This window comes from Neovison vison, chromosome 7 (assembly GCF_020171115.1).
Source record: "Neovison vison isolate M4711 chromosome 7, ASM_NN_V1, whole genome shotgun sequence".
In the NCBI taxonomy this organism is placed as follows: domain Eukaryota; kingdom Metazoa; phylum Chordata; class Mammalia; order Carnivora; family Mustelidae; genus Neogale; species Neogale vison.
In genome coordinates this window covers 199,720,225-199,742,798 of record NC_058097.1, presented here as the reverse complement: position 1 = coordinate 199,742,798, position 22,574 = coordinate 199,720,225, and the positions used below count along the sequence as shown (strand labels likewise).

The 22,574-nt window shown below is 56.5% G+C and overlaps 1 protein-coding gene across 6 annotated transcripts in view; it reads left to right on the top strand.

Annotated features, from left to right (window-relative positions):
- Nucleotides 1-1,247: 1,247 nt before the first annotated feature.
- Nucleotides 1,248-22,574, top strand: part of NRXN2 (neurexin 2) — a 95,232-nt gene continuing 73,905 nt past the window's right edge. For 4 of the 6 annotated variants that reach the window (XM_044259593.1, XM_044259596.1, XM_044259591.1 and 1 more), the window contains exons 1-4: nucleotides 1,248-1,977; nucleotides 13,418-13,435; nucleotides 18,203-18,232; nucleotides 20,476-20,547. In XM_044259593.1, the coding sequence (XP_044115528.1) occupies nucleotides 1,248-1,977; nucleotides 13,418-13,435; nucleotides 18,203-18,232; nucleotides 20,476-20,547 (850 nt within the window). The remainder of the gene's footprint in view (nucleotides 1,978-13,417; nucleotides 13,436-18,202; nucleotides 18,233-20,475; nucleotides 20,548-22,574) is intronic. The other 2 variants (XM_044259592.1, XM_044259594.1) reach the window with 2 other exon arrangements.

Below are 22,574 nucleotides of genomic sequence, written 5' to 3'. Positions count from 1 at the left end.
GGATATAAATAATTACGACTCGGAGTTTAACGAGATGCAAATTCCCCTCCCCGGTGTGGGGTATAAATTGCTCTCTGACAGCCCGTTACAAGGGTAATCATTTCAGAAAGGCAATTTTATGTAAATAAGGCTGCCTGCCTCCTGGTGGCTCCCCCAGCCCTGAATGGGGAGGAGGTGGAACTGAGGGGTGAAGAGAACCCAGGTACCGGGCCGGGCCTGAGGCTGAGGACTGGGAACTGGAAGTTGAGTGTGATAGACATTTAGGTTTTGGAAGGATCTGGGCTGGTGAGCAGTGGGGTTGGGGCCCAGGAAGAGGTGAGTGTTGTTTGGGGGCATTTGGAGACATGTGTCTTTGCATGGATGGAGAGGGTTTGGGGCCTGGGTGCCTGGGTCCTAGTTGGCTTCTCTCCCTTGCCCCCTTCTCATCCAGGTTACCCAATGATCCCATTGACGAATTGCCATTTAATTAATCCCAATGAATTATTTAGCAACTTCATTATCCAGCATCAGGAGCTGATGAGAGAGCCCCCGACTGGCTGGCTGGTGGTGGGAGCATCACCGAGGCCTTGGGTGGTTCAGAGAGAAAGGGGCGGGCCGGGGCGGGGGAGTGGTCGCCACCTGGTGGAGCGTCTCCAGGCCTCACCCGCAGGAACTGGCCCTGGTCCTGACGGGAGGCGAGGGTGAAGGCGTCCGACTTGGGCTCCTACGGGACTTTAAGATGCTACTACCCACCCGCCCACATCTCAAATTAATAATTACCTTAATGAGCGCCATAACTCTGCAAGGGCTGGGCCCCCAGTCCTACGGTCGTCAGTGGTGGTGTCTCTTGCTCTGCGACCCTCTCCGGGTAGGGCCGGCTCCTCGAGTCCTAAAGGGAAACGATTGAGTGCTTGCTGGTGTGATGGGGGAGTCCGCACTGCTGATCTCCTCCTTAACCCTCTCCCCTCCTCCGAGCCCCTCATTAACCCTTTCCTCTCTGTTTTCCCCGCAGGCATCCCTCCCCCATCCTTCGTTGGAGCCCGCAGCGGGGGAGGGGCGCCGCCGCCGCCGCCGCCGCCGCCGCCGCCCGGGGAAGCCGGTACCTGGGCCTCTGCGCCTCGCCCCACGGCCGGGCCCATGGCACTGTGAGCCAGAGAGGGAGCCCCGCTCGGTGCGGGGGGCGCCCGGCCCCCTCCCCGCCCCATGCGCCCGCGGCTCTGAAGCCTGAGCGGGGTCGGGGGCCGGGCGGGGCCGGGGCCGCCGGAGGCATGGCGGCCGAGAGCCGGTGGCGGCCACAGTCGCCGCGGTTGCTGCTGCTGCTGCTGTTGGTGCTGGCGGCGGGCGCCGGCGGCCTGGAGTTCGGCGGCGGCCCCGGGCAGTGGGCTCGCTACGCGCGCTGGGCGGGCGCGGCGAGCAGCGGCGAGCTCAGCTTCAGCCTGCGCACCAACGCCACGCGCGCGCTGCTGCTCTACCTGGACGACGGTGGTGACTGCGACTTCCTGGAGCTGCTGCTGGTGGACGGGCGCCTGCGGCTACGCTTCACGCTCTCGTGCGCCGAGCCGGCCACGCTGCAGCTGGACACTCCGGTGGCCGACGACCGCTGGCACATGGTGCTGCTGACCCGCGATGCGCGCCGCACGGCGCTGGCGGTGGACGGCGAGGCCCGCGCGGCCGAGGTGCGCTCCAAGAGGCGTGAGATGCAGGTGGCCAGCGACCTGTTCGTGGGCGGCATCCCGCCCGACGTGCGCCTCTCGGCGCTCACGCTCAGCACCGTCAAGTACGAGCCGCCCTTCCGCGGCCTCCTGGCCAACCTGAAGCTGGGTGAGCGGCCCCCCGCGCTCCTGGGCAGCCAGGGCCTGCGCGGCGCCGCCGCGGACCCACTGTGTGCGCCCGCGCGCAACCCCTGTGCCAACGGCGGCCTCTGCACGGTGCTGGCCCCTGGCGAGGTGGGCTGCGACTGCAGCCACACAGGCTTCGGCGGCAAGTTCTGCAGCGAAGGTGAGCCCGGGGGAGCCACTGCTGGGCGCCTGGGCTCTGGAGCCAGGGCTTGCCCGCGCCGGGTCCCAGGGTCACTCATGGCCTTGGGGGTTGTCGGCGGCCAAGGACGTATGAGAGCGTGCCAGCCCGCGGGGTCGCGAGGCTGTCCTTGCGAGGGTTGGGTGAGGACGCCCGTCCTGAGGAGAGGGGGCATGTGGCTAGCCAGTGACCTGTGTGGACGTGGCCTCTGGGTAGTACTGTGCCATCTGGTCCTGTAAGGGGCTGGCCGGAGCCCGAGGGTCCGAGGGCTTGAGGGTCTGTGGGTCGGGTGTGTGAGGGGGTGTGCCGACAGGATGGGTGCCGGCGGGCTTTTGTGGGCGGGGACTATGGGGCTGTGGGATCTACTGTGGGTGCAGCCTGGAAGGCTAGGCGTTGTGCAGGTCTTGTGCAGGTCGGGATGGTGAGGGGTCTGTCCGTGGTGGGGTGGGGTGGAACGTGAAGGGCTGCGGGTGGGGCCGGTATGGGCGGGGCCTATGGAGGCGGGGCGTGGCGGGCCCAGGCCCGCAGAGCAGGTGCTGGCAGGTGCTGTCTGCGGGGGCCATCGGAGAATTTGAGAGTGAAGCCTGGGAAGTATGGCTGGTGAGGCCGGGGCTAGACGGGACAAAGAGGACCTGGGCATGGGGAGGAGGGCACGCAGCGAGGGCAGGTGAGGGACAGTGGGGATGGCCAGGTTGTGCCTGGAAAGGGAGATTTCAGGGAAGGAGAGCTTCCACCAGCTCCCCAGCTTCGCGGGGAGGAGCTGAGTGAGATGAGGGGACAGGTCGTGGGGGTGGCGCCGGTCCTGGTCCCTGAGGGCTGTGGTTCAGGGGGACAGGGAAGGAGGGACTTGAAGGCACCTGTTTTACCTTGGTCTGGTGGGGCGGTGGAGGAGACATTCCCCATCAGTTTGGGGACTAGGATGGGCATCTCCTTTGACCCTGGTCTGTGGCGGCAGGCATGCTTTCCTCTGCCCCAGACCCCTAGAAGCTGTTGGCCACCTAGCCACTGTGTGTATGTGTCTGTCTGCCCCCTCCCCGGAGAGGTGGAGACTTTGGGGAGTGTGTGTGTGTGTGCCCTCAGTGTGTGTGTGCCCTCAAACTAGTGCAGCAGTGGAACGGTTTTGGGGATGGGTGTCCTCCTGGCTGTCAGCATGTGCGCAGCCATGGGAGGAGCCGAGGCTGCCGTGTGGCCCTGGGTTTGGGATGCGCTGTATTTTGACTGTGTATCCGTGGTTGTGGTAGAGGAATCCTTAAGGAAACTGTTTGGATTGCTTTTATGGGGTTATTTGCATAAGGCTGTGGACTGTATCTTCAGGAACTGTGTGTATTCAGTTAACCCGACACCTTCTCACCTTTTCTCCAAGGAATGCAGGTGCTCTCTAAGCTGTGAAAATGTGTGTCTGTGTGTGTTCGGCTGCACACAGAGGCTGGCAGTCTGGCAGTGTGTATTACGTGTGAATGGTCTGCTTGACTAGAGTGGGGTTTACAGACAGGAGCTGCAGGGCCCAGGAGAGTAACCAGTACACAAATGAGTACCCGCCTGCATGTATCTTAATGGGAGACCTCAGTAAGAGCCTGGAACTCCATAAGAAATCTTTCTTTCCGTGACTTTGAATTTGATTCTCTGATCTCCATGACCTTTCCCCTCCAAGTCTTTCTAAGAAAACAGAATGAAGGGGCGCCTGGGTGGCTCAGTGGGTTAAAGCCTCTGCCTTCGGCTCAGGTCATGATCTCAGGGTCCTGGGATCGAGTCTTGCATCTGGCTCTCTGCTCAGCAGGGAGCCTGCTTCCCTGTCTCTCTCCGCCTGCCTCTCTGTCTACTTGTGATCTCTCTCTGTCAAATAAATAAATAAAATCTTAAAAAAAAAACCCCAGGATGAACCACCCATCTAACTTGACGGAAAGGGAATTCGAGCTATGGAGAGGTTGTAGAAGCCGGTCCTTGGGCTCACTGGCAGAATCGGGCTCGGGTGTATGAAAGATACAGCCAGAGGCACATTGGTCAGTCAGACCCTTGTGTCCAGTCCCCAAAAGGATTTACTGGCCAGAGGCTCCCAGTGAGCCAAATAAGGTGTGTGCTTCTGAATACGGGTTGTGCGGTTGTGTGTCTGAGGTGTGTTGGAGTACGTGTGTGTGGGAGGGACAGTGTGTGTATCATATGTGTGTGTTGGGTGTGAATGAGATGAATGTGTGTGTTGACTGTGTTGGAGCTGGGAGAGACAGCTGCCTATTTGACCCATTGTGTATGTGTGTGTGCGTGCGTGCATGTGTGTGTGTGTGTGTATGAGAATCATGAAGAAGAGGGAAAGGGGGCATTAGGTGGGTGTCAGATAGCTGGTCAGGGCAGGGTTGTCTCTGAGTGTATGCGTGTGTGTGTGTGTATGTGTGTGTGTGTGTTGGGAGCTCTTGAGGGAGGGGCGGCGCGTTGTCTGTGATAAAGGGGCGGGGATAGGCCTCTCCGTATTCCTTGTACCTAATATAGTACCAGGCACTTAGTGGGTGTTTAATAAAAAATTTGCAGGATGAATTAAGAGATATTAATAAGTATTGGGGAACATAAAGGCTTGGGTGAGGCTGAATGGGTATCTGAAAATGCGTATTTTTCCAGATATGTGCTGCGGGTGGGCGCGGGGTGGTAAACACTGATAGTGTCCGGAGGTGACAGGCACAGTGACGGCCCTGCTGATTTGCATCCCTCTCCCCACCCCATGACCTCATTCCCTCTCCTTATATTTGTTCCTATTTCCTGGGCAGCTTTTGTAATATCTTGTGCTCACTACACTTCTGGTACATTCTCATCCAGCCGAGGAGGAGAGAATGCAAACTCCCACCCTTGGGCTTGGGGGTTGAGGAGAAAGGCTTTAAGGGGAACAGGTCTGACTGCTCATCCCTGAGACAGAGCTGAGAGACCCAGAGTCCCCACATCTCCCTCTGAAGTTACCGTCATTTGGTGATTATCTTCTTTGAGGGAGGCTCAGCATGTTTGAGATTGTGGGCATTTAAAAATGTCAGTAATTCATAATACCCTTTCCAAATAGGAGTTATTTTTATATCTGTCCGTTGTGAAAAGGGACAACTCAAAGCTACTATGAATTCAGGAAAGCTTTTAGATGACTTCGATGTTATATTTGCCATTGTGGTTAATCAAATATACATTAGAAAAAAGTTTTTTAGCCTTACAGGCAAGACATATCAATCTGCCTTCAGCATCTGGTGTGCATATGGATTTGTGGGTGCTCTGGAATCACCCCCCCCAACCCAGGCCTTCCTGGGTCTGGGCCTACCCATTGACTGAGAACCTCCCTGTTAGGAAATGTGCTTCTTTTTTCTCTGGGGTGAGGGGAGGGAGAGTTGTCTGGCCACAGGTAATTGAAGAGAGAGCCAAGTTGGAGCGACTGAGCGTGTGGACACAGTGCTGATAATCTGTCAAAGCCAGGCTGAAGTCCACGGGACACCGGGCAGGGATTTGCATGGGAATTCCTCCCGTCCCCCCCAACCTCAAGTGGAATGGGGGCACACACGTGTGGGACGGAGTGGCAGGGGTACACGTAACTTGGGAGAGAAGAATGAAGCCAGGAGACAGGGAGGTAGATGCCCACTAATTTATGTGTGTCTCTCTTATAGTGGTTGCTGACTGAATTCAGTAAGTAGTTATCAAGGCCTCCTTTGTGTGAGGCCTCGTGTTGAGGGCTAAGGGGGAGGGTCAGAAATGAATAAGATGAAAAAAAAAAAAGAAATGAATAAGATGCTGCTCTGGGTGGTGACTGTTTACTTGGGGAAGCCGATAAAAAAGCAGTCCAGTGCGTGGGAAAGAGCATGGATTATGTAGCCCTGCCTGGGCCAGTGACCTTGGACTTTAGCTCTCTCTGCCCTGGTTTTCTTTTCTGGAAAATGGAGGCAATAATAGTGTCTACCTTACAGAGTTATGGGAGCTAAATCAGCTAATTCATGTCAAGTGCTTAGAATAGTGTCTGGCACATAGAAAATGCTCAATAAACACCAGCAAAAGAACAAGGCACAAAATCGTGTGGTATCGGGATGCCTGGGCTGCTCAGTCGGTTAAGTGTCTGCCTTCAGCCTAGGTCACGGTTCCAGGGTCCTGGGATGGGGCCCCACGTTGGACTCCTTGTTCACCGGGGAGCCTGCTTCTCCCTCTGCCCAATGTTTCCCCTGCTTGTGCTTGCTTCCCCCGTCCCTGACAAATAAATAAATAAAATCTTCAAAAAAAAAAAAAAGTGTGGTATACGCCCAAAGAGATGCAGCAAGACGGTGCAGCTCAGTGTCAAAACACAGACTCCTGAGTGTCACGTCTGCATTTCAACTTGACCTTCTGCCCTCACCAGGCCCAAGCCATCAGGTGAGTGCCTAACCTTCAAACGAATTTTTCCTTACCTGTAAATGGAGATCAAACGAATTTTTCCTTACCTGTAAATGGAGATAAGCAGGCTTGTCTCGCAGGTCTGTCGTGGGAATTAAATGTCTGATACATAAAAAGTGGTGAATAGATGGTAGTTACTATTACCAGCAGGGTGTTTCCGGTGTTGCAAGGAAGGGGATAGCTTTACAAGTTGGCGGGGATTGGTAATAAAAGGCATGCTTTTGAGGATTGACCTTGACCGTAAATGAGTAAGCTTGGTTTGAGGGCGCCACTTCATGCACAGGCACTGGTAGGAGCAAAGGCATGGGAGGGAGGGACATGTATGGCCCGTCCATAGAGGGGACTCCAAGAATATAAGGAAACAAGAGCAATCTAACACAGGAGAAGCAGGCCGAAGCCAGGTCTTGGAGTTTTGACTTAAATCATTAAACCAACATTTGTTGGATGCTGTGTCCCAAGTATGGGCAAATGTAGCCACTAAGCCTCCACAGTTTTTTAAAAAAATATTTTATTTATTTATTTGACAGACAGAGATTGTAAGTAGGCAGAGGGGCAGGCAGAGAGAGAGGAGGAGAAAGCAGGCTCCCCGCTGAGCAGAGAGCCCGATGCGGGGCTCGATCCCAGGACCCTGAGAACATGACTTGAGCCGAAGGCAGAGGCTTAACCCACTGAGCCACCCAGGCGCCCCAAGGGTCCACAGTTTTGAGCAGATATATGAATAAAAGCTATATATCAGAAGCTGGGAGTCTACTGTAGAAGGATTATGGGTGGCAGAGTTATGAAGTGGAGAAGTCAGTTGGGAGACAATTCAGGAGAGAGATTTGGGGCCCCCACATCTTGCTGGGCTTGGGGAGTGGCGAGGAAGAGGGGTGGCCTTTGTGACAGCAGGAGGAGCAGGTGCTTGGGAGCTGTTGCTGGGATGGAAGCTCTGGGACTCAGAGAGGAGGCAGAGGGGATGTGGTTTCAGGTTTGCTTGGAAGGACGGTGGTGGCCACGGGCCAGGCCGTGGCAGCGGAGGGGTGAAAGGAAAAGGGGGGCGGTGGGAGGGGAGCAACCTTGGGCCCCAGATCGTGCATGTGTTGAACTGCGGTGTCCCTTGGTGTTCTTAGACAGAGACACCCAGGCTGTTGGAAAGGTGAGACCAGAGCTTTGCATCGAAGGCGGGGCTGTGGATGGAGACCTGGGTGCCACGGGGGCATGCGTGGAGAGAGAGAATATCTGTAGTTCTGGAATCAGAGGAGGTGGCCAAGGAGAAGGTGAGAAGACTTCAGAGGAGCGCACAGGTGCAGAGGAGTGGCCGCAGACATCATGAAGGGGCGGTTAGAACAAAAAGAGACCAGATCACACAGTCAAGCGGGGGGGAGAGCCTGGGACCTCACAGCTAGTGAGCGTTTGCTGTGCCTTGGGTGTTGCCTGTGTGCCAGCAGCTGTCCCACCGCCGAGAGAGGGCAGTGGAAATCGATCAGTAAAATCTCAGTTTTCCGGGGCCCTGGGGGAGAAACTCACCCTGGAAAGTGGAGCATTATCCCATTAAAATCCACAACTCACCAACACTGAAAGCACTTCAGACGGAAATCTTCTCGAGATATGTCGCACACCTCTCTGCCTCCCCGAGCATAATATTTGGAAAGTGATTTAACCTTTTCCGGATGACTCAGGATGTCGTGATTCCTCTTAGGTGTTGGACTGTCATACTGTGGTTCCTTCACTGAGGTTTGTCCCTGCCTGAAATGATGCCTGACTGCTGTATTTGGATAGTTCTTAGATTAGCTTTTCCCGAGTTTTTCCACCTCCGTCCTTAGGAAGGGTTGTCATGCGGCAGCCCACATCTCGTCACATTCGTGAACTTGGAAATAAGCATTCCCAAGTGTGTTGGGGTTGTGGGTCACCACCGGTAAGTGGGTTCTGGGTAAGGTCTGAGAGGTTATCCTATGAGGATATAATAGTTTTTTTTTTTAAGAGTTTATTTATTTTTTTGACAGATGGAGATCACAAGTAGGCAGAGAGGCAGGCAGAGAATCAGAGAGGCAGGAAGGGAATCAGGCTCCCTGCTGAGCAGAGAGCCCGATGCGGGGCTCGATCCCAGGACTCTGGGATCATGACCTGAGCTGAAGGCAGAGGCTTAACCCACTGAGCCACCTAGGCGCCCCTATATAATAGTTTTTAATGCATCACCATCAATGGTGTTCGTTGTGGCCACTCAGAACTTTTTCTTTTCTTTTGTTCTGGTCTTTCTTACTGTCCTTGATAATGAGTCTAGTCTGTTGGAATCCCGAGTTCATGTTAGGCAAGACAATACCATCTCCGCCCACTGGTGGGGCAGATAAGACTTCTGTGTGTGAAAGTTGAGTAAATGAGGTCACGTATGTGGAACCACTGTGTCAGCTGCTAAATCTGATGCCTGTGGGCCTGACAGTTTCTGCTGCAAGAGAGATGGATCCAGGCTCAAGAGAGTGGTTCAGGGAGTGGCTGGCGTGAGAACCCAGAGATGAGACAGATACTCACAAGGAAAGCCTCAAATGGTGGAGTGGTTAAGAGCAAGGGGGGCCCGGGGTCTAATCCGAGTTTTCTACTTGCTGTGTGTGTCAGCTTGGGTTATTTACTTAATCACTTTGTTCTTCAATGTCCTGCTCTGTAACATGGAGATTATGATGTCATTACAAGGACACAATGAGCTATATGGAAATCCTTTACAATGGGCTATTCTCTGTTCTTTTTTTTTTTTTTTAAGATTTTATTTATTTATTTGACAGACAGAGATCACAAGTAGGCAGAGAAACAGACAGAGAGAGATGAGGAAGCAGACTCCCCGCTGAGCAGAGAGCCCGATGCGGGGCTCAATCCCAGGACTCTGGGATCACGACCTGAGCCGAAGGCAGAGGCTTTAACCCACTGAGCCACCCAGGCGCCCCTAGGCACTGTTCTAAATGATCCATAAAGGCGACTCTGATCATCAACCCTAGTGGTCAGAGAAGGCTGCAAGAAGGAGGTGGGACTTGGCTAGATCTGAGTGAGATTTATGGAGGTGGAAAGGAACGAACGGGCAGGGCTTTCCCTCCTGGAAAACAGACTAAACGCGAGGTCTAGGAGATGGGAGTTGGGTGTGTTGGGGTGCGTGTGAGGAGACCAAGATGGTTGTACTTTGGGGGAGATAAGATCAGAACTGTAGAGTCAGGTCAGCTTCTAAAAGTCTTGACTTCCAGCAAAGAATATGGGTCATGGGAAGTTTTAAAGCCAGACAGATTCGGGTTCAGATTTTGAATCTGTCCCCTCACTGGCAGTGTGACACAGGTCAAGTTTCTCCTGCTTTAGGAGGCTCAGTTTCCCCGTCTCAGCGAGAGAGTAATGGCAGCATCCCTTGACAAGATAGTAGTGGCGAGAGATGGGAACAGTGCATGGAAAGAGCCCGGCACCCTTGAAGTACTCAGTATGTAAGAAGTGTTTTTGATTATTCATTCAACAAACATAAGCATGCCTTTTTCTGAGCCAGGAACTGTGCAAGCAGCTGGAGGTAGAGATGAATGAGACATTGTCCTTGCTTTTGGATATCACACAGTCCAGCCAGGAAGCAGAGATGGAAACGCAATTCGCCTTGGAGATACAATAAAGTGAAATAATGATACAATGTACATATTGAGAGCGGGCACAGAGGAGGGACGGTTAGCTCTGCCTGTGAGGCCAGTTGGGAACACAGAGGTATACTGACCTGGTCTTAAAACAAGAGCTGGCTTTCTCAGGGAGCTAAGGGTGGGAAGAGTGGGACTAGGGAAGGGTCTTTCAAGCCAAGGGAACAGTACGTACAGAAATGTGGGACATTAGGGAAATGGACAGCCTTTGGGTGTGGCTAGAACCCGGAGTATCACAGGAAAGGAGGTTGGAGGGAGGCATGGCCGAATTTCCAATGGACTTGCTTGAGAAGATCAGACTGTATCCTGGAGGAGTATCCTGGGAAGTCTTGAAGGGTTTTAAGCAGGGTTGTGACTTGGTTGGACCGCTTTAGTGGTGTGTGGACTAAGAATTGTAGGGGAAAAGACTGGTGTGTGGGGAGATCATTGAAGAGGCTTATTAATGTTCCGGGGAGAGGATCTGAGAAGGGTCTGGCTTTGGGGTCATGGTGGGGGAGGGATGGAAGGATGAAAAACATTTCGAGGAGTTGCGTTTAGTTTTAAGGGGTTTAGAAGGTGGAACTGATAGGACCTGGTGATTGGTATGAAAAAAAAAAAAAAAAAAAAAGAACAAGGCTGATTTCTGGTTGCCTACATTGACCAGGGAGAGCAGGTAGGAGGAAAGGGAAGGGTTAGGAGGTCCATCTTGGGCATGTTGGGGGCGAGAAGCCCAGGTAAAACTCCTCTGAAGACAGGTGGGGACATAGGTTGAGAACAGAGAAGAGAGGTTTGAGCCACTGAAAAGCTCCGAGTGTGTGTGCAGGTGCACATGTGCCTCTGTGTGTGTGCATGTGTGTGTGCATGTGTGTTGACCACAGCAGTATTTCATCAGGTGTATCTGGCCCCTGGGCCATGAGAGCCTAGTTGGGGATAGGCAGGGGACCAACCAGTAGGAGGCTCTTGGAGGAAACCAGAGGGGAAGGGTGGTCTAGGATGACCTAGGAGCACAGTGGTCAAAGTCAGAGGTGATTCTGTGCTGCTGGGCCAGTCCCCTTCCCTGCCCCCAGGAAGTAGGTAATGCCACCAATCTCCTGAGGTTGCTGGGAGGGTAATGTGTGAGCCCCCTGCCGACGGCCGGTAGGATGTCGGCCACTTGGCTAATTAGCGACATCTCTAGCTTGGCTGAGTGGGGGTACCTCGCGGGGACTTGAGAAGCATTGGTTGAATGCAACCAACAATGCCTTTGCCAAATGCAGGGCAACGGGCCTTTGGTTGCGGGGGTGGAGAGAAGCGTGGCTTTCATGGTGGACTTTGGGTGTCAGGGAGCTGTCTGAGTAATCGCTGCGCAGGCAGACAGGGACCCACAACTGGTACCCAGGGGAGAAGCCCAGTCTACAAACACAGGCTGGGAGTCCTTAAGCCTCGGAAGTGAGCTATCGCCAAGGAAGGCAGGAAGAAGGAAGGAGTGTGGAGGGCATAAGACCCAGCCTGGAAGGGTCTGTGATGGCAGGTGAATCAGCAGAAAGCAAAGAGCCACACAGAAGGAGAGGTCAGTGAGTCTCCAGGAGCTGTGTCCCGGAAGCCAGGAGAGGCAAGGCTCGCGAGCCCACAAACCTCGCTGGCTCGTCGCGTCTTCATGGGTATAGCGCGGCCCACGTTTGTGGCGGGTGGGAATACTTTTTGAAAGACCAGCCATATTGGATTTTCTAGAACATCACCCTGCCTCTTTGTTTGTACAGGTGCTGGAGAGATGATTGCGCTGACTGCCTGGGCGTTTGCACAAAACGGGGCCAAAGAGGTCCAGACGTGCAGCTCCTCGTGAGAGCCCTGGGATTTTCCTGGGGGCCCCTTTCTAGCCCGCATAGCAGCCCCTGCCTTCAAAGCAATGCGATCCAGTTTATTTAAGAACACTGTGTAGACACAGTTTTGGGGGGGTGCAGCTGGCCGGTGGAAGCAGTTCTGTGTGTGTAACACGCGCAGATAGGTAAAGGCTTGTGTGAAATGCAGATAGGCGGTCGACGGACAGACAGAAAGGGGGCTGTGTTCATCACAGAGTCCTCGGCCGGCGGAGGGAGGGCTGGGCGTGGTGGCGGTGGACACATCTAATATTAGCTCTTAGATCACCGTGTGGGTATTGATTCTGCATTCAGCCCCCGCGTGTGTATTAAGGAGGTGGGATAAGGTCTGATAAATGACAGCGTATGTGTTTCTGGAGAGACCTAACCCCCTAAGAGCCGCTGAACAAATGACACAAAATGACGCCGGAGGCCGGTGAAGTGCAGGCCTGCGGGAGGGCGTGTGCACCCAGCAGCTGTGTGTGTGTGTGTGTGTCCTATGGCCTGCAGGCCCATGTGCGTGTGCATACGTGTGTGTGTGTGTGTGTGTGTGTGTGTTTCCCCATCGGGTCTGTGCGTTTGTAGGCTGCGCTTTTTCTCTGCCACCTGTTGCTTCCTCCGAAGTCTCCCAGGAGGTGGGCGCGTGAGAAATGTTCAGGGAAGGGGGTGACCCAGCCTCACCCCGGGCAGACTAGAGCCTGGCCTGCCTGGGCTGCTGTCGCTGCTTCGAAGGAGCTGTCTCCAACCTCTCTTGATCCACTGGGGTCAAGACCCAGGCCCAGGCAGAGCCCCTAGGTGAGGGTTGGTGACCCAGAGGCTGCAGTGGGACTTAGGGATGGGTCCGGTGTGGCCCACTGTGTTCTGATCACCTCCCCCAGCTGCTTGTCCCTAGAATCACAGAACCGGAGCCAGAGGGGCCTTGGAAACATTCGAGTCCACCGGCCTCATTTTTACAGAGGAGGGACAGGTGGCTCAGAGAGGTCCAGCGACTGGGATGGGATGGGAGTCACGTGGCACTTTGAGGCAGAACTGGGCTTTCTGACCTGACTGTGTGTGGGTGACTTTTCTCCCCTGGGGGTGGGGTGTTGTTGGGGGGGGGGTGGCATCCGTGTGTGCAAAGGCTTCCAGTGTGGGTTGCGTGAGAGATGACACGTGTCTCCGGATCGCTGAGCGCCTATGTGTGTCAGTGTGTCACCGAGTGTGAGTGTGTCTCGGGTAAGCCCTGTGTGAGCGTGTCCCCATCTGTCTCCGAGGCACCGTGGAATGAAGGGGAGGAGCGTGCCCGGGAGAGAGGCAAGCCGGCTTGCCTGCCACTCCAGGCTCTGCCTCCCGAGTCTCTGTGTGACCTTCAGGGTCACTTCCCTGCCCTGGGCCTTAGTTTCCTGAAATGTAACATGAGATGTGGGGCCTCCTGGACTGAGTGACCCGTGTGTGAGGCCTTGACTCAGATGGCCGCTCCGTCTCTGTCCCCTTTCAGCCTGGGTGGGGCTCAGGGACCTTGAACTCCTCACCCCCTGGGAGCTCTGTCCTTGGTACCCCCACTAACCAGCCCTCCTTTCTTCTCTCTCTCTGCCTTTCCCTTTCCTGAACCTCGCCGGCCTACAGAGGAGCACCCCATGGAAGGTGAGTGATGCTTTCTTGTCTTTGGGGCGGTGGTCAGTCACTGCAGGGTCCTCTGTGAGGGGGTGTCGTTGGCCCCTGGAGGGCTCCCTCTCCTGCCCATGTTTGGGGAACCCCTAGGGGAAGGATGTCTGGGGGTCCTCTTGGCTGCCTCCGCCCCACTTCTCGCCTATTCTTTATCGGTTTGCTGGGGAGAGCTGCCGGGCAGAGAGCAGGCCTTTCCATGGGCCGGTGCACCGTCCGGCATGTCCTCTTCTTTAGGGAGGAGAACGGCAGCAAGGGCGAAGGGGTAGGGCTGGAGGAGCTTAAGTGCCCGGAAGGGAGTGAGGAGACCCTCTTGGCCAGCCCAGCGGGGGGAGCTTATGAGGGCCATGCAGCTGGGGGTCTTGGGGCTGCTTGGGTGGGGTCCGCTCTGAGTCTGGAGGAGGCAGGCAGAGGGTGGGGGGGCTGTGTCCCCAGGTCCGTGGGCGTAGGTGGTGGGCAGCTTCTCCGCTCTGACGGACACCTGGGCTGGACGGCAGGGGCGGTCTGCTTCTTCTCTGGGTCCCGGCCAAGGGCCAGCGCTAGGCCCGGAGGCTGCCCCTCTTTGGAGTTCCTCTGTCCATTCCTTCCCTGTCCTGTTTCGTCTGCCTTTCCTTTCTCTTTCTCTCGCTCTCTCCCACTCTCTCTCTGGTTTCTGTCTTAACCTTTCTTTTCTCCAGGGCTCCATCTCTGGATCTCTTCCTCTGTCTCTGTCTTTCCCCAGGCTCTCTCTGGGCTCCTGTCAGTCTCTGAGCCGTCCCCTCTCGCGTCGGTGTGCCCTGCTCCTTGTCCTCCTCTGGGGTGCCCGGGAGACGGGAAGACTCGGTGGGCTGGGCAGGTGTGGAGCCTGGGTGGCCGGGGAGCTCACGCGGCCACCAGGAGGAAGGCAGGCAGCAAGGCGGGCGGGAGGTGGGATCCGGCCCCCAAAGCTGTCCCATGTTCTTTTCCTGGAGAAGCAGGAAGAGGGCGGGAGTGGGAGGGAGGCCGCGCCATGCCACGACTCTGCTTGGGCTGGAAGCTCCCTGGGCCTGGGCCCTGGCAGGGGAGGGGTAGGGGGACAGCACTCAGGATGGGGGAGTCCCGGCTGGGAAAGAAGGGGAGGGCTTTCGGCCGGAGTGTGGGCTGGAATCCATTTTTCCTTGTGGCGTCCATGGTTTGGCTTGTCTCTTACTGATGTCTCTTTTCCCTGCGTGGCTTCGTTTCCCCAGTCCCGGCGGGCAGGCCCCCGTGTGTGTGTGTGTGTGTGTGTGCAAGAGAGAGAGAGAGAGAGAGACTGCGTGTAGCTGTGTGCACATGTGCCCCTTGGGCTCGGCTGCTTGGTTGCCCGTGTCCCTTTGTGCACGTCTGTCCCTCTATGCTCTTGTGTTCGTGCCTGAGCGTGTGTGTAGGTGCGTGTACGCCTGTCCTCGTGTCTTCTGTGGCGTGGTCCGCATCTCTGTGTGTCTCTGTAGGCGCGTCTGCGTCTGTGTCTGCCTCTGTGTGTCAGTGTTCACCTCCGCGTGCGTGAGAGAGGGAGTCTGTGTGTCGTGCGGACACAGCCGTCTGAGGGCTGGAGATAAGATTTAGTGCTGATGTGACTTTTACTTGCTCTTGATGTCATGTCTCCTCCGGAACAAAGGGAGAGAGGGGAGGGGAATGAGCCAGCAGGGGGAGGCTTGTGGGGAGGAAGACAGGGGCAGAGAGGTGGCAGGAAAGAGGGGGGTAAGTAGAGGCAGGAAGACAAAGTGGAGGGAGGGACAGAAAGGAGAGAACTCAGGGAGGGGAAACAGCCAGGCCGAAGAAGAAAGCAGGAGGGCACTGGAGAAAGGTGACTGAGCCAGGAGGGGACAGGAGAGGGACCGTCAGTTCTTTCCCCAGCAAGCAGGATAGACAGGGACCAGAAGGGAAGCTGGGGCTGGGGACAAGTGGGGAATGAGCCCCTTTGGAGGCCACGGACCCATTTCTTGGGGGCGGCATGCTGGCCTGCTGGTTTGGAAGGGGCAGTGTGTGTGTCTGTGTGTCAGTGTGTGTGTGTGTAACACACTCAGGGATGTGATGAATCTGTGTGTCTCTGAGTCTTGTCCCCTGTCGCCATCTTTCTTCTTGGGTTATCTTGGGCTTCTGGTAGAAGGGCAGGGAGTGAGACTGGAGGTGGTTTTGGGGGGCTGGGTGGGCTGGGGTCTCCTCTGGGGCGCGGTGCTCTGGACTCGGCCACTGAGATCTTAGAGTCCTCCGTGCCGCCTTCACCCTCTTTTCCTGTCCCTCAATGCTGTGCCCTCATCCTGGCCTTCTCCCAGGAACCCGGCCAACCAGCTCCCCAGCCCCTGACAGCCCCTCCTCCGTCCTCCCCAGCCTCTGGTAACAGCGAGAGAAGACCCAGAAGCAGCCAGATAAAGTGTCCTAGGAAAGGGCCCTTGGTAATGCCATCCATCACGGCCGGCCTCTTCTCCAGGGGGTGGGAGGAGGGGCCAGCGCCACAGGTGGACGTGGGGAGGGCTCACCCCGGCCCGCTGGGCACGAGGAAGGAGCCGAGATTTCAGGCCTGCGGGAGGGGGGCGGGGGCTGAGGAGACATAGGCATTAGGGGGGGCGCACCCGCAGGCCAGGCTGGCTGGAGCCAGGGGGTAGACAGGGCAGGGAACCGGCCTCCCCTTCCCCAAGATGGCTGGTGCTGTCACGCCTGAGGGAGCTGAGCAGCTGGTTGCCGTGGTGACGGAGGGAAAGTGCCGCATGCTAATGAGGCTGCCTGGGAGCTGGGCAGTGGAAGGGTCTGTGAGGGGAGAGACTTGGCTCCGTCCCCACCCCACACCGCCACACAGGCCTACAGGGGGGACAGAGGGCCCGTCCTAGGGCCTCTAGCCCCTGGGCCTGGATTTCCAAGGATGGGAGGCCACAGGCAAGGCTATTTCTGCCTGGAAGAGTTGGGTCTGGCTCCTGGGTTTAGGGGGTTTGGAAGAAAATGCTGGGAGACCTTGGGGAAAGTTCGCGGGGGGCACTCAGAGCCAAGAATAAGACTCAGTCCAAATGCTGGGTCCTCCCCACTTTTGTGGCTAAAACCTTTGTCTTCCCAAGAGCTGTTCTCTCCTGATGCAGCCCTTCCGATGCAGGAGATGCAGGAGGGATAGTCCCCTCCCCCGGTCGGCTTGAGCTGCAGAGGTTGGGGGAGACCCATGCCTTTCCCCAGAGAGAGGAGACGGGGGCGATGTGAACCTCTGCCCACATTTTCCACAGGGTCCAGGCCTTTGGCCCCTGGCCACTCCCTTCCTGGCCCCTGGAGATCTTTACCTTGATAATCCCACTCTGGCCTGACTTTTTGTCCCGAGGGCCACCCTCTCACTGCCATAGCACTGGGATGGCTTCCAGGTTTCCAAGGACTCTTCCTTCCCCGCACTTTTGGCTGGAGACCTGGGATGCAGGGTCCCGGGAGAGGGAGGGCCTGGCTGGTCGGGTCAAGGAGGCCTGGGGCTTCGGCTTCGCTGTGGGACCTGGGGCTGCCAGCCTCAGTTCGGGGAGGGCTTTCCGTGGCGGGTGCCTTCCCAGGACTAGGGTGCTAGTCCACTTGGCCAGACCCTTTCCCACCTAATGTTTAGGAAGGCCCAGGTCAGGGCTGATGAGGCTTTTCCAAGGGGCTGAGGTCACGGTGGAAAGAAATCCCAGCCCATCTTGCCTTGAGTCTTGGAGCTAGGACTTCTGTTTTCCATTTTCAAAATTCAGCTTCTGGCTCATCTCAGGGAGGGCTGGGCCAGAGAAAAGGGGTCCGTAGAGTGATTTTGACCTCTCAGAGATCCAGACCTCCTGCCCACAGGCCTTGGCTGTCCCCGAGTGCGGGCCCCAGTCTCCTAGCTCTGCTTGTGGAAGGACCCAAGCTCAAGCCCTCTGCTCCAGCTTTTCCCATCCTCCGATCTGCTTCTGCTCTAACGTTGTCCTCCTGGGCCTCGCTTTCCTTGTAGAGTCCAGGAGCGCAGCGATCAGTGTGGAGGTCGTTGGGGAGGTGGGCATCTGAGAGGACTGGGGTCGGACAGAAGCCTTTGCAAAGCCCACTTTGGTGGGAGAGTCCTTCTAGACCCAGGCCCCCATGCCCCCCTCCACCTTCTGTGCCAGGCTCACAGGGGTGAGGTCGCGGGGTGGAGGTGGGGTGGGGTTGGAGGTCCCCCCTGTCCACTTAATCCCGCGCTAACAGGACACTCTCTCTCTCTCCAGGTGGCTTTGATTTTTGTGTCGTGTTTTATTTTCTCTTCCATCCGAATCGTTTTTTCTCGTTGACTGTTTTTTTTTCTCTCCGCCTCCCGGAAGAAAAAAAAAAAGAAAAAAAGAAAAAGGAAAAAGCAGCCTTCCCAGCCTCATGCTTCTCCTCCTTTTCCTTTTTTTTTTCCGGCAAGAAGAAAAAAAAGAAACCAAATTCTCTCCCCCCCTTGCAGTGACTCCCTGCCCCGACCCTTCCTCTGGTTCTGCCTGTGCCCCCTCACCCCCTCTGGTACTGCCTCTCTCACTCTCTTTCTGTCTCTCTCTGTCTCCCCCCCCCTCGTGCCCTCCACCCTGTTTCTGGCATCGGGGCCCCTCTCCTCAGCTTCCGGGGCTGGGGGCTTTCCCCTCGATGCCTGTCACAAGTTAAAAAGGGTTTTTAAATTGTGGCAGCAAAAGCTTTTTTCTCCCCTCTCTCTGGCTGATTTTGATGACTCGTGTTTTCTTTGTTTCTTTCCCCTTTTCTTTCTTTTTTCTCCTTTTTTTTTTTTTTTTTCCTTTCTTTCTTTCTCCCCTTCCCCTTTCCAAGGTCCGGCTCACCTGACGTTAAACAGCGAAGGTATGGTTTGAAGTTCTGGTTTGGATTGGATTGGATTGGATTGCCCCCAACCTGCGACTGCGTTTTCTGTTCCTCTCCCTACCCCCCTCTCCCAGGCTCCACCTGCCCCACCGCCTTCCTGCCCTTTCCGCCCTTCCGGCCCCGCTGCCTCTGTCCTCTCCGTGTTCCGGGACTGGGGCGCTGGGGTGGGGGCGGGGCTGACCCCCGGCTGTGCTCTCCCCTCCCCCGCCCTCCCTGCCGCACTCCATAGCCCTCATCTCACCTTGGTTTCTGACATCAAGAGATGTTAAAACTCCTGCCGCTGTCTCCAGTCACCCTTTTGCGTTTTCCTGGTACTGTATCTTCTTTTTTCCCTCCTCATGATGGTGTTTTATTTCCTTCCACTCATTCTGATCATTCTTTCTTTTCTGTGGACCCAAGTACAAGGAGAAAAGCAGGGGCCTGAGGCAGAGGCTTCTAGGCAGCCTCGCCGCCCTCCCCCTGCTGCTGCGTGGCGTCCCCTCTGTCCGCAGTGGCTGCGTTGAAATGGGGAGAGGCAGGGGGCTGGAGGTGCGGGACCCCCTCTTGGCACAGCTGTCCCGCCGTCTGCCCTCACCAGCATCTCTTGACCCTGTTTGACAGAGGAGGACAGTCGGGCACAGAGGGATGTGACTTGTTAGTGATTAGATGGCCTTTAGTTGGTGGTGACATTGGGGCGGCTTCTCTATTTTTAGCCTCCCTTCCCTACCAAGTCCCTACCATCTTTAAAAGCCCTGGCATTGAGCAAACCTGACTCTGATCCCCGTGCCCTGCCCCACCGCCCCCCCCCCGCCCGCCCCAGCACTGAGCTCTCCTGGGTCTCCCAGTCCCTGAGTCTTGAGCTCAGGTGTTCTAGACCCTTAATCATTGCTCCCCATGCCCGGGAGGGGGTCCTCCGCCAGGGCTCCTCTCCCGTAGAGGGGGGCTTTTTAGCCTGTAGGCAGGAGAGGCCTAGGGGACGAAGACTGGACCGTGGGGAAAGACTGGACTGTAGGTCTGGGAAGGTAGGGGTCTGGGATTCTTGCAAGGGTGTGAAATTTTGGCAAAAACGGTGGGACAAGGGGACATCCCGCAGGAGTAGTCGGGACCGGGGTGGTTCACTCACATCCTTCTTGCCTCTCAGTGCCTGTTCTGGGTCTGTTGGTGTCCAGAGAGGGTGCACCTTGTCATAGATGAAGCCCAAAGGAACCAGCGCCCCGCTCCCCTGCCCCCCGCTCCTCTGTCCCCCTCCCCTGACAGGTCCACAGCCCAGGTGGGATTCCCGCTTTGCTTGTGGGGATTTGGGGTTGAGATAGAGTAAGGGCCCAGACACAGACTATTAAACTCCGTTCTCTAGCCCTCCCCTGGGCTCTGGCAGTAGCTGTGGGGGTCCGAGAGCCAGGAGTTGAGTGCCTGAGTCCCTGGCAGGGGTGGGTGGGGAGCTCAAGCCAGCCTGGAACCCAGATGTGATAACATGTGTCTGTGGGGGCTTTGGAGAGGAGGCCTGGTGGTTCGATGGGCCGCATGAGAGGAAGTGGGAAGTCAGCCCTGAGAAAGGCCTTCCCTACATACATGATAAACTCCGGCCAGGAAGAGCCTCTCTTGGTGTGCCTAGCCCTGCAGAAGACCATGACAGCAACCATGGCCCTGGGAAGCCCCATGATCTAATTGGCAAAGCAGGGGACAGAGGGGACATCAGGAATGCTCACCACTAAGCGAACCAGGTGTAGACGGAGAACCACATTTGCCTTGAGGACAGGCCAAGAACATGAGAGGCCTTTGGTGTGTGAATCAGGATGGTCTGGGAGGAGGGCGCCTGTGTCAGGCTTTTGGAGGAGCGAGAAGCATGAACTCCCGCCCAGCAGAGAAGGTTCCAGAAGAAGCAGAGTGGGGAGGCGAGTGAGCGGGCATCTGGAAGTGGAGGCTTAGGATCCCCAGGGCTGGCCTGTCTGCATGTTCTTGGGAAGAAGGAGCTTCTGAACCATCAGGGCCCCTGCTTCTGCCGCAGTCTCCCCAGCCCTGGGCCAAGGGCAGAAGTTGGTGGCTGTGACTTTCATGGGCTCTGCGGGCCTGTTGGGTTTGTCATCTGGCCCCGAAGGTAGTGAGTCCCCAGAACAGCACCTCCTGCCTCACCTGTACCTCCAAGCAGGACCTTGACCCTGGAGAGGGCCTTCTATCACCTCAAGGCTGGGGTGGGACTGGCTGGGTAGCCCCCTGTGCCTGACTCCCCAATTCTGCTTCTCCAGTAGGGTCCTTACTGTTCTCCGAGGGGGGGGCCGGGAGAGGAGGAGCCAGCGATGTGCACCAGCCAACGAAAGGTCAGTGACCCCACAGTCCCCAGAGAGCCCAGCCCCCTTGCAGGCTAACTGCACTTCTGGGGGGGACAGATGAGTCAGCAAAGGTGTATCCCTTTGTCCCCCCTCTGAGGTCCCTGGCGATGGCTGGTCCTGCGTCCCTGGGACCTGTCCTCGTGAGAAGGGCCACAAATCCCAGTTGTCCTAATGACCTTTTTCTAGAACACGCATGTCTTTTGGTGACAGATGTTTAAGCCCCTCCCTAGAAAGTATCTGGGAAGTAGGGTAAAGAAGCAGGGTGCCTTCCCCATTGAACCACCAAATTCTGGAAGCCTGCTAGATGCCCGCAGCCCAGGGGGATTCTGGTTAGGAGACAAGGCCTCTATAATATGTGTGTATCCCCTAAATGAGCCTTCACTTACCTTTGTGGATGGCCTCACCACCCTGGGCTTACAGATGTGAAAGGTGACGCTTGCCTGGGCCCCTGCAGCCGGCTCGTGGCCTCTCAGTCCATCTTGGGGCTGTCTAGGTTCTCAGTGACTTTTTCTGCTCTGAGGCTGCCTCCTGTAAGAGAGCCTCTTTCCTAAGGAGTTCGGGGTGGGGGCAGTCTAGTAGCCCACAAGGAGCTCGCTGGGTGCCAAGCCCTGGGGCTATCACGTCCCGATCCTGATTCCGTCTGTGCTCCTTCGTATGCGCCGTGCGCGCTGTTGGCTTGGCTTTCCACCACCCCTGCCTTCTTCCCGACTATTCAGTATCTTTCTGATACTGAATCTTTTTGAAAAAGTGGCCGGGCCCTCCACCCCAGCGGTCTTCTCTGATCTTTGCAAGCAAATCCACACGCTGCTCAGTGCCTCCATTTTATCTTCCTCGCTTCCCCTATTAGCCTCCCCCTCCCCCCAGACTGAGCCCCTGCCCACCCCTCCCCAGGGCAGGGGTGCAGTGTTGTCACCTGTACACCCCCAAGGCTTCACACAGCTCCTAGCACGAGCTCCGTGACTTTATTTGAAATGGGTAAATGGTCTCTGTTCTCCAGGGGCTCGTTGACATTCTAACAAGCAACCACAAAAAAGTGTGGTCCATGCAAAGTGTCTGAAAAGTGCAGACTTTGTCCAAGAGGAGTTAACATATTCGTTCTTCTAGAGAGAGAGGCAGCAAGTGTGCGCGTGCGCACGCACACGCACGCACACAAAGTTACACATCAGTGCAAGCATCATTTATTTATTTATTTGACAGAGAGAGATTACAAGCAGGCAGAGAGGCAGACAGAGAGAGAGAGGAGGAAGCAGGCTCCCTGCCGAGCAGAGAGCCCGACGTGGGACTCGATCCCAGGACCCTGAGATCATGACCTGAGCCGAAGGCAGCGGCTCAACCCACTGAGCCACCCAGGCGCCCATTTATTAGTGGAATAGGTCACAGTTTACGAAGCTTCATCCCAGCTGTTCTTCTAGATGCCACAGCAGCCTGGGAGGCAGGCCGACGGTCAGCCCCTTTGCCCAGAGGAGGAAGCTGGGGCTTAGAGAATGGCCTCTTGGTCAAGGTCACCAAGCTGGTGGGAGAGCCAGCATTAGTGCCCAGGTCTTCTTTCTCACATCACACTTCCTCTCGAGGGAGCAGTACAAGAGGTTACTAGGCAGTAAGTGCCAAATGAGCAGAACAGACAGCTGTAGCAGGGGAGAGGAGGGAGGGGCGAAGGAGGGCTGGAGACCTTCCCAGAGGAGGGCGTCCAGCTGGGCCTGGAAGGGAGGCAGGTGCTCTGTCTCTCACCGCCCTTAGAACTCCAGGAGCCTAACGATGGGTCTCTAGCTGCCTTGGTCCTGACGGGAGACACTTGTGGGGCTCCCCACTCCCTGACCGTGGGAGGCGAACACAGATCAGCCCTGGTCCCTCTTCTGGAGCCGGGGCGGGGGTGGGGCATCAGGAGCTGCCATTGTTTCTTCAGGCCCCTGGGAGCTGTAGCCTCCCCCAACCCAGGGTCTGAGGGTGGTGGTGGGGGAGAGTGCCCCCCGGCGCTTTGGGTCTGGCTCCTCCCAGGTCTGTTTTGCGGCCCCCTG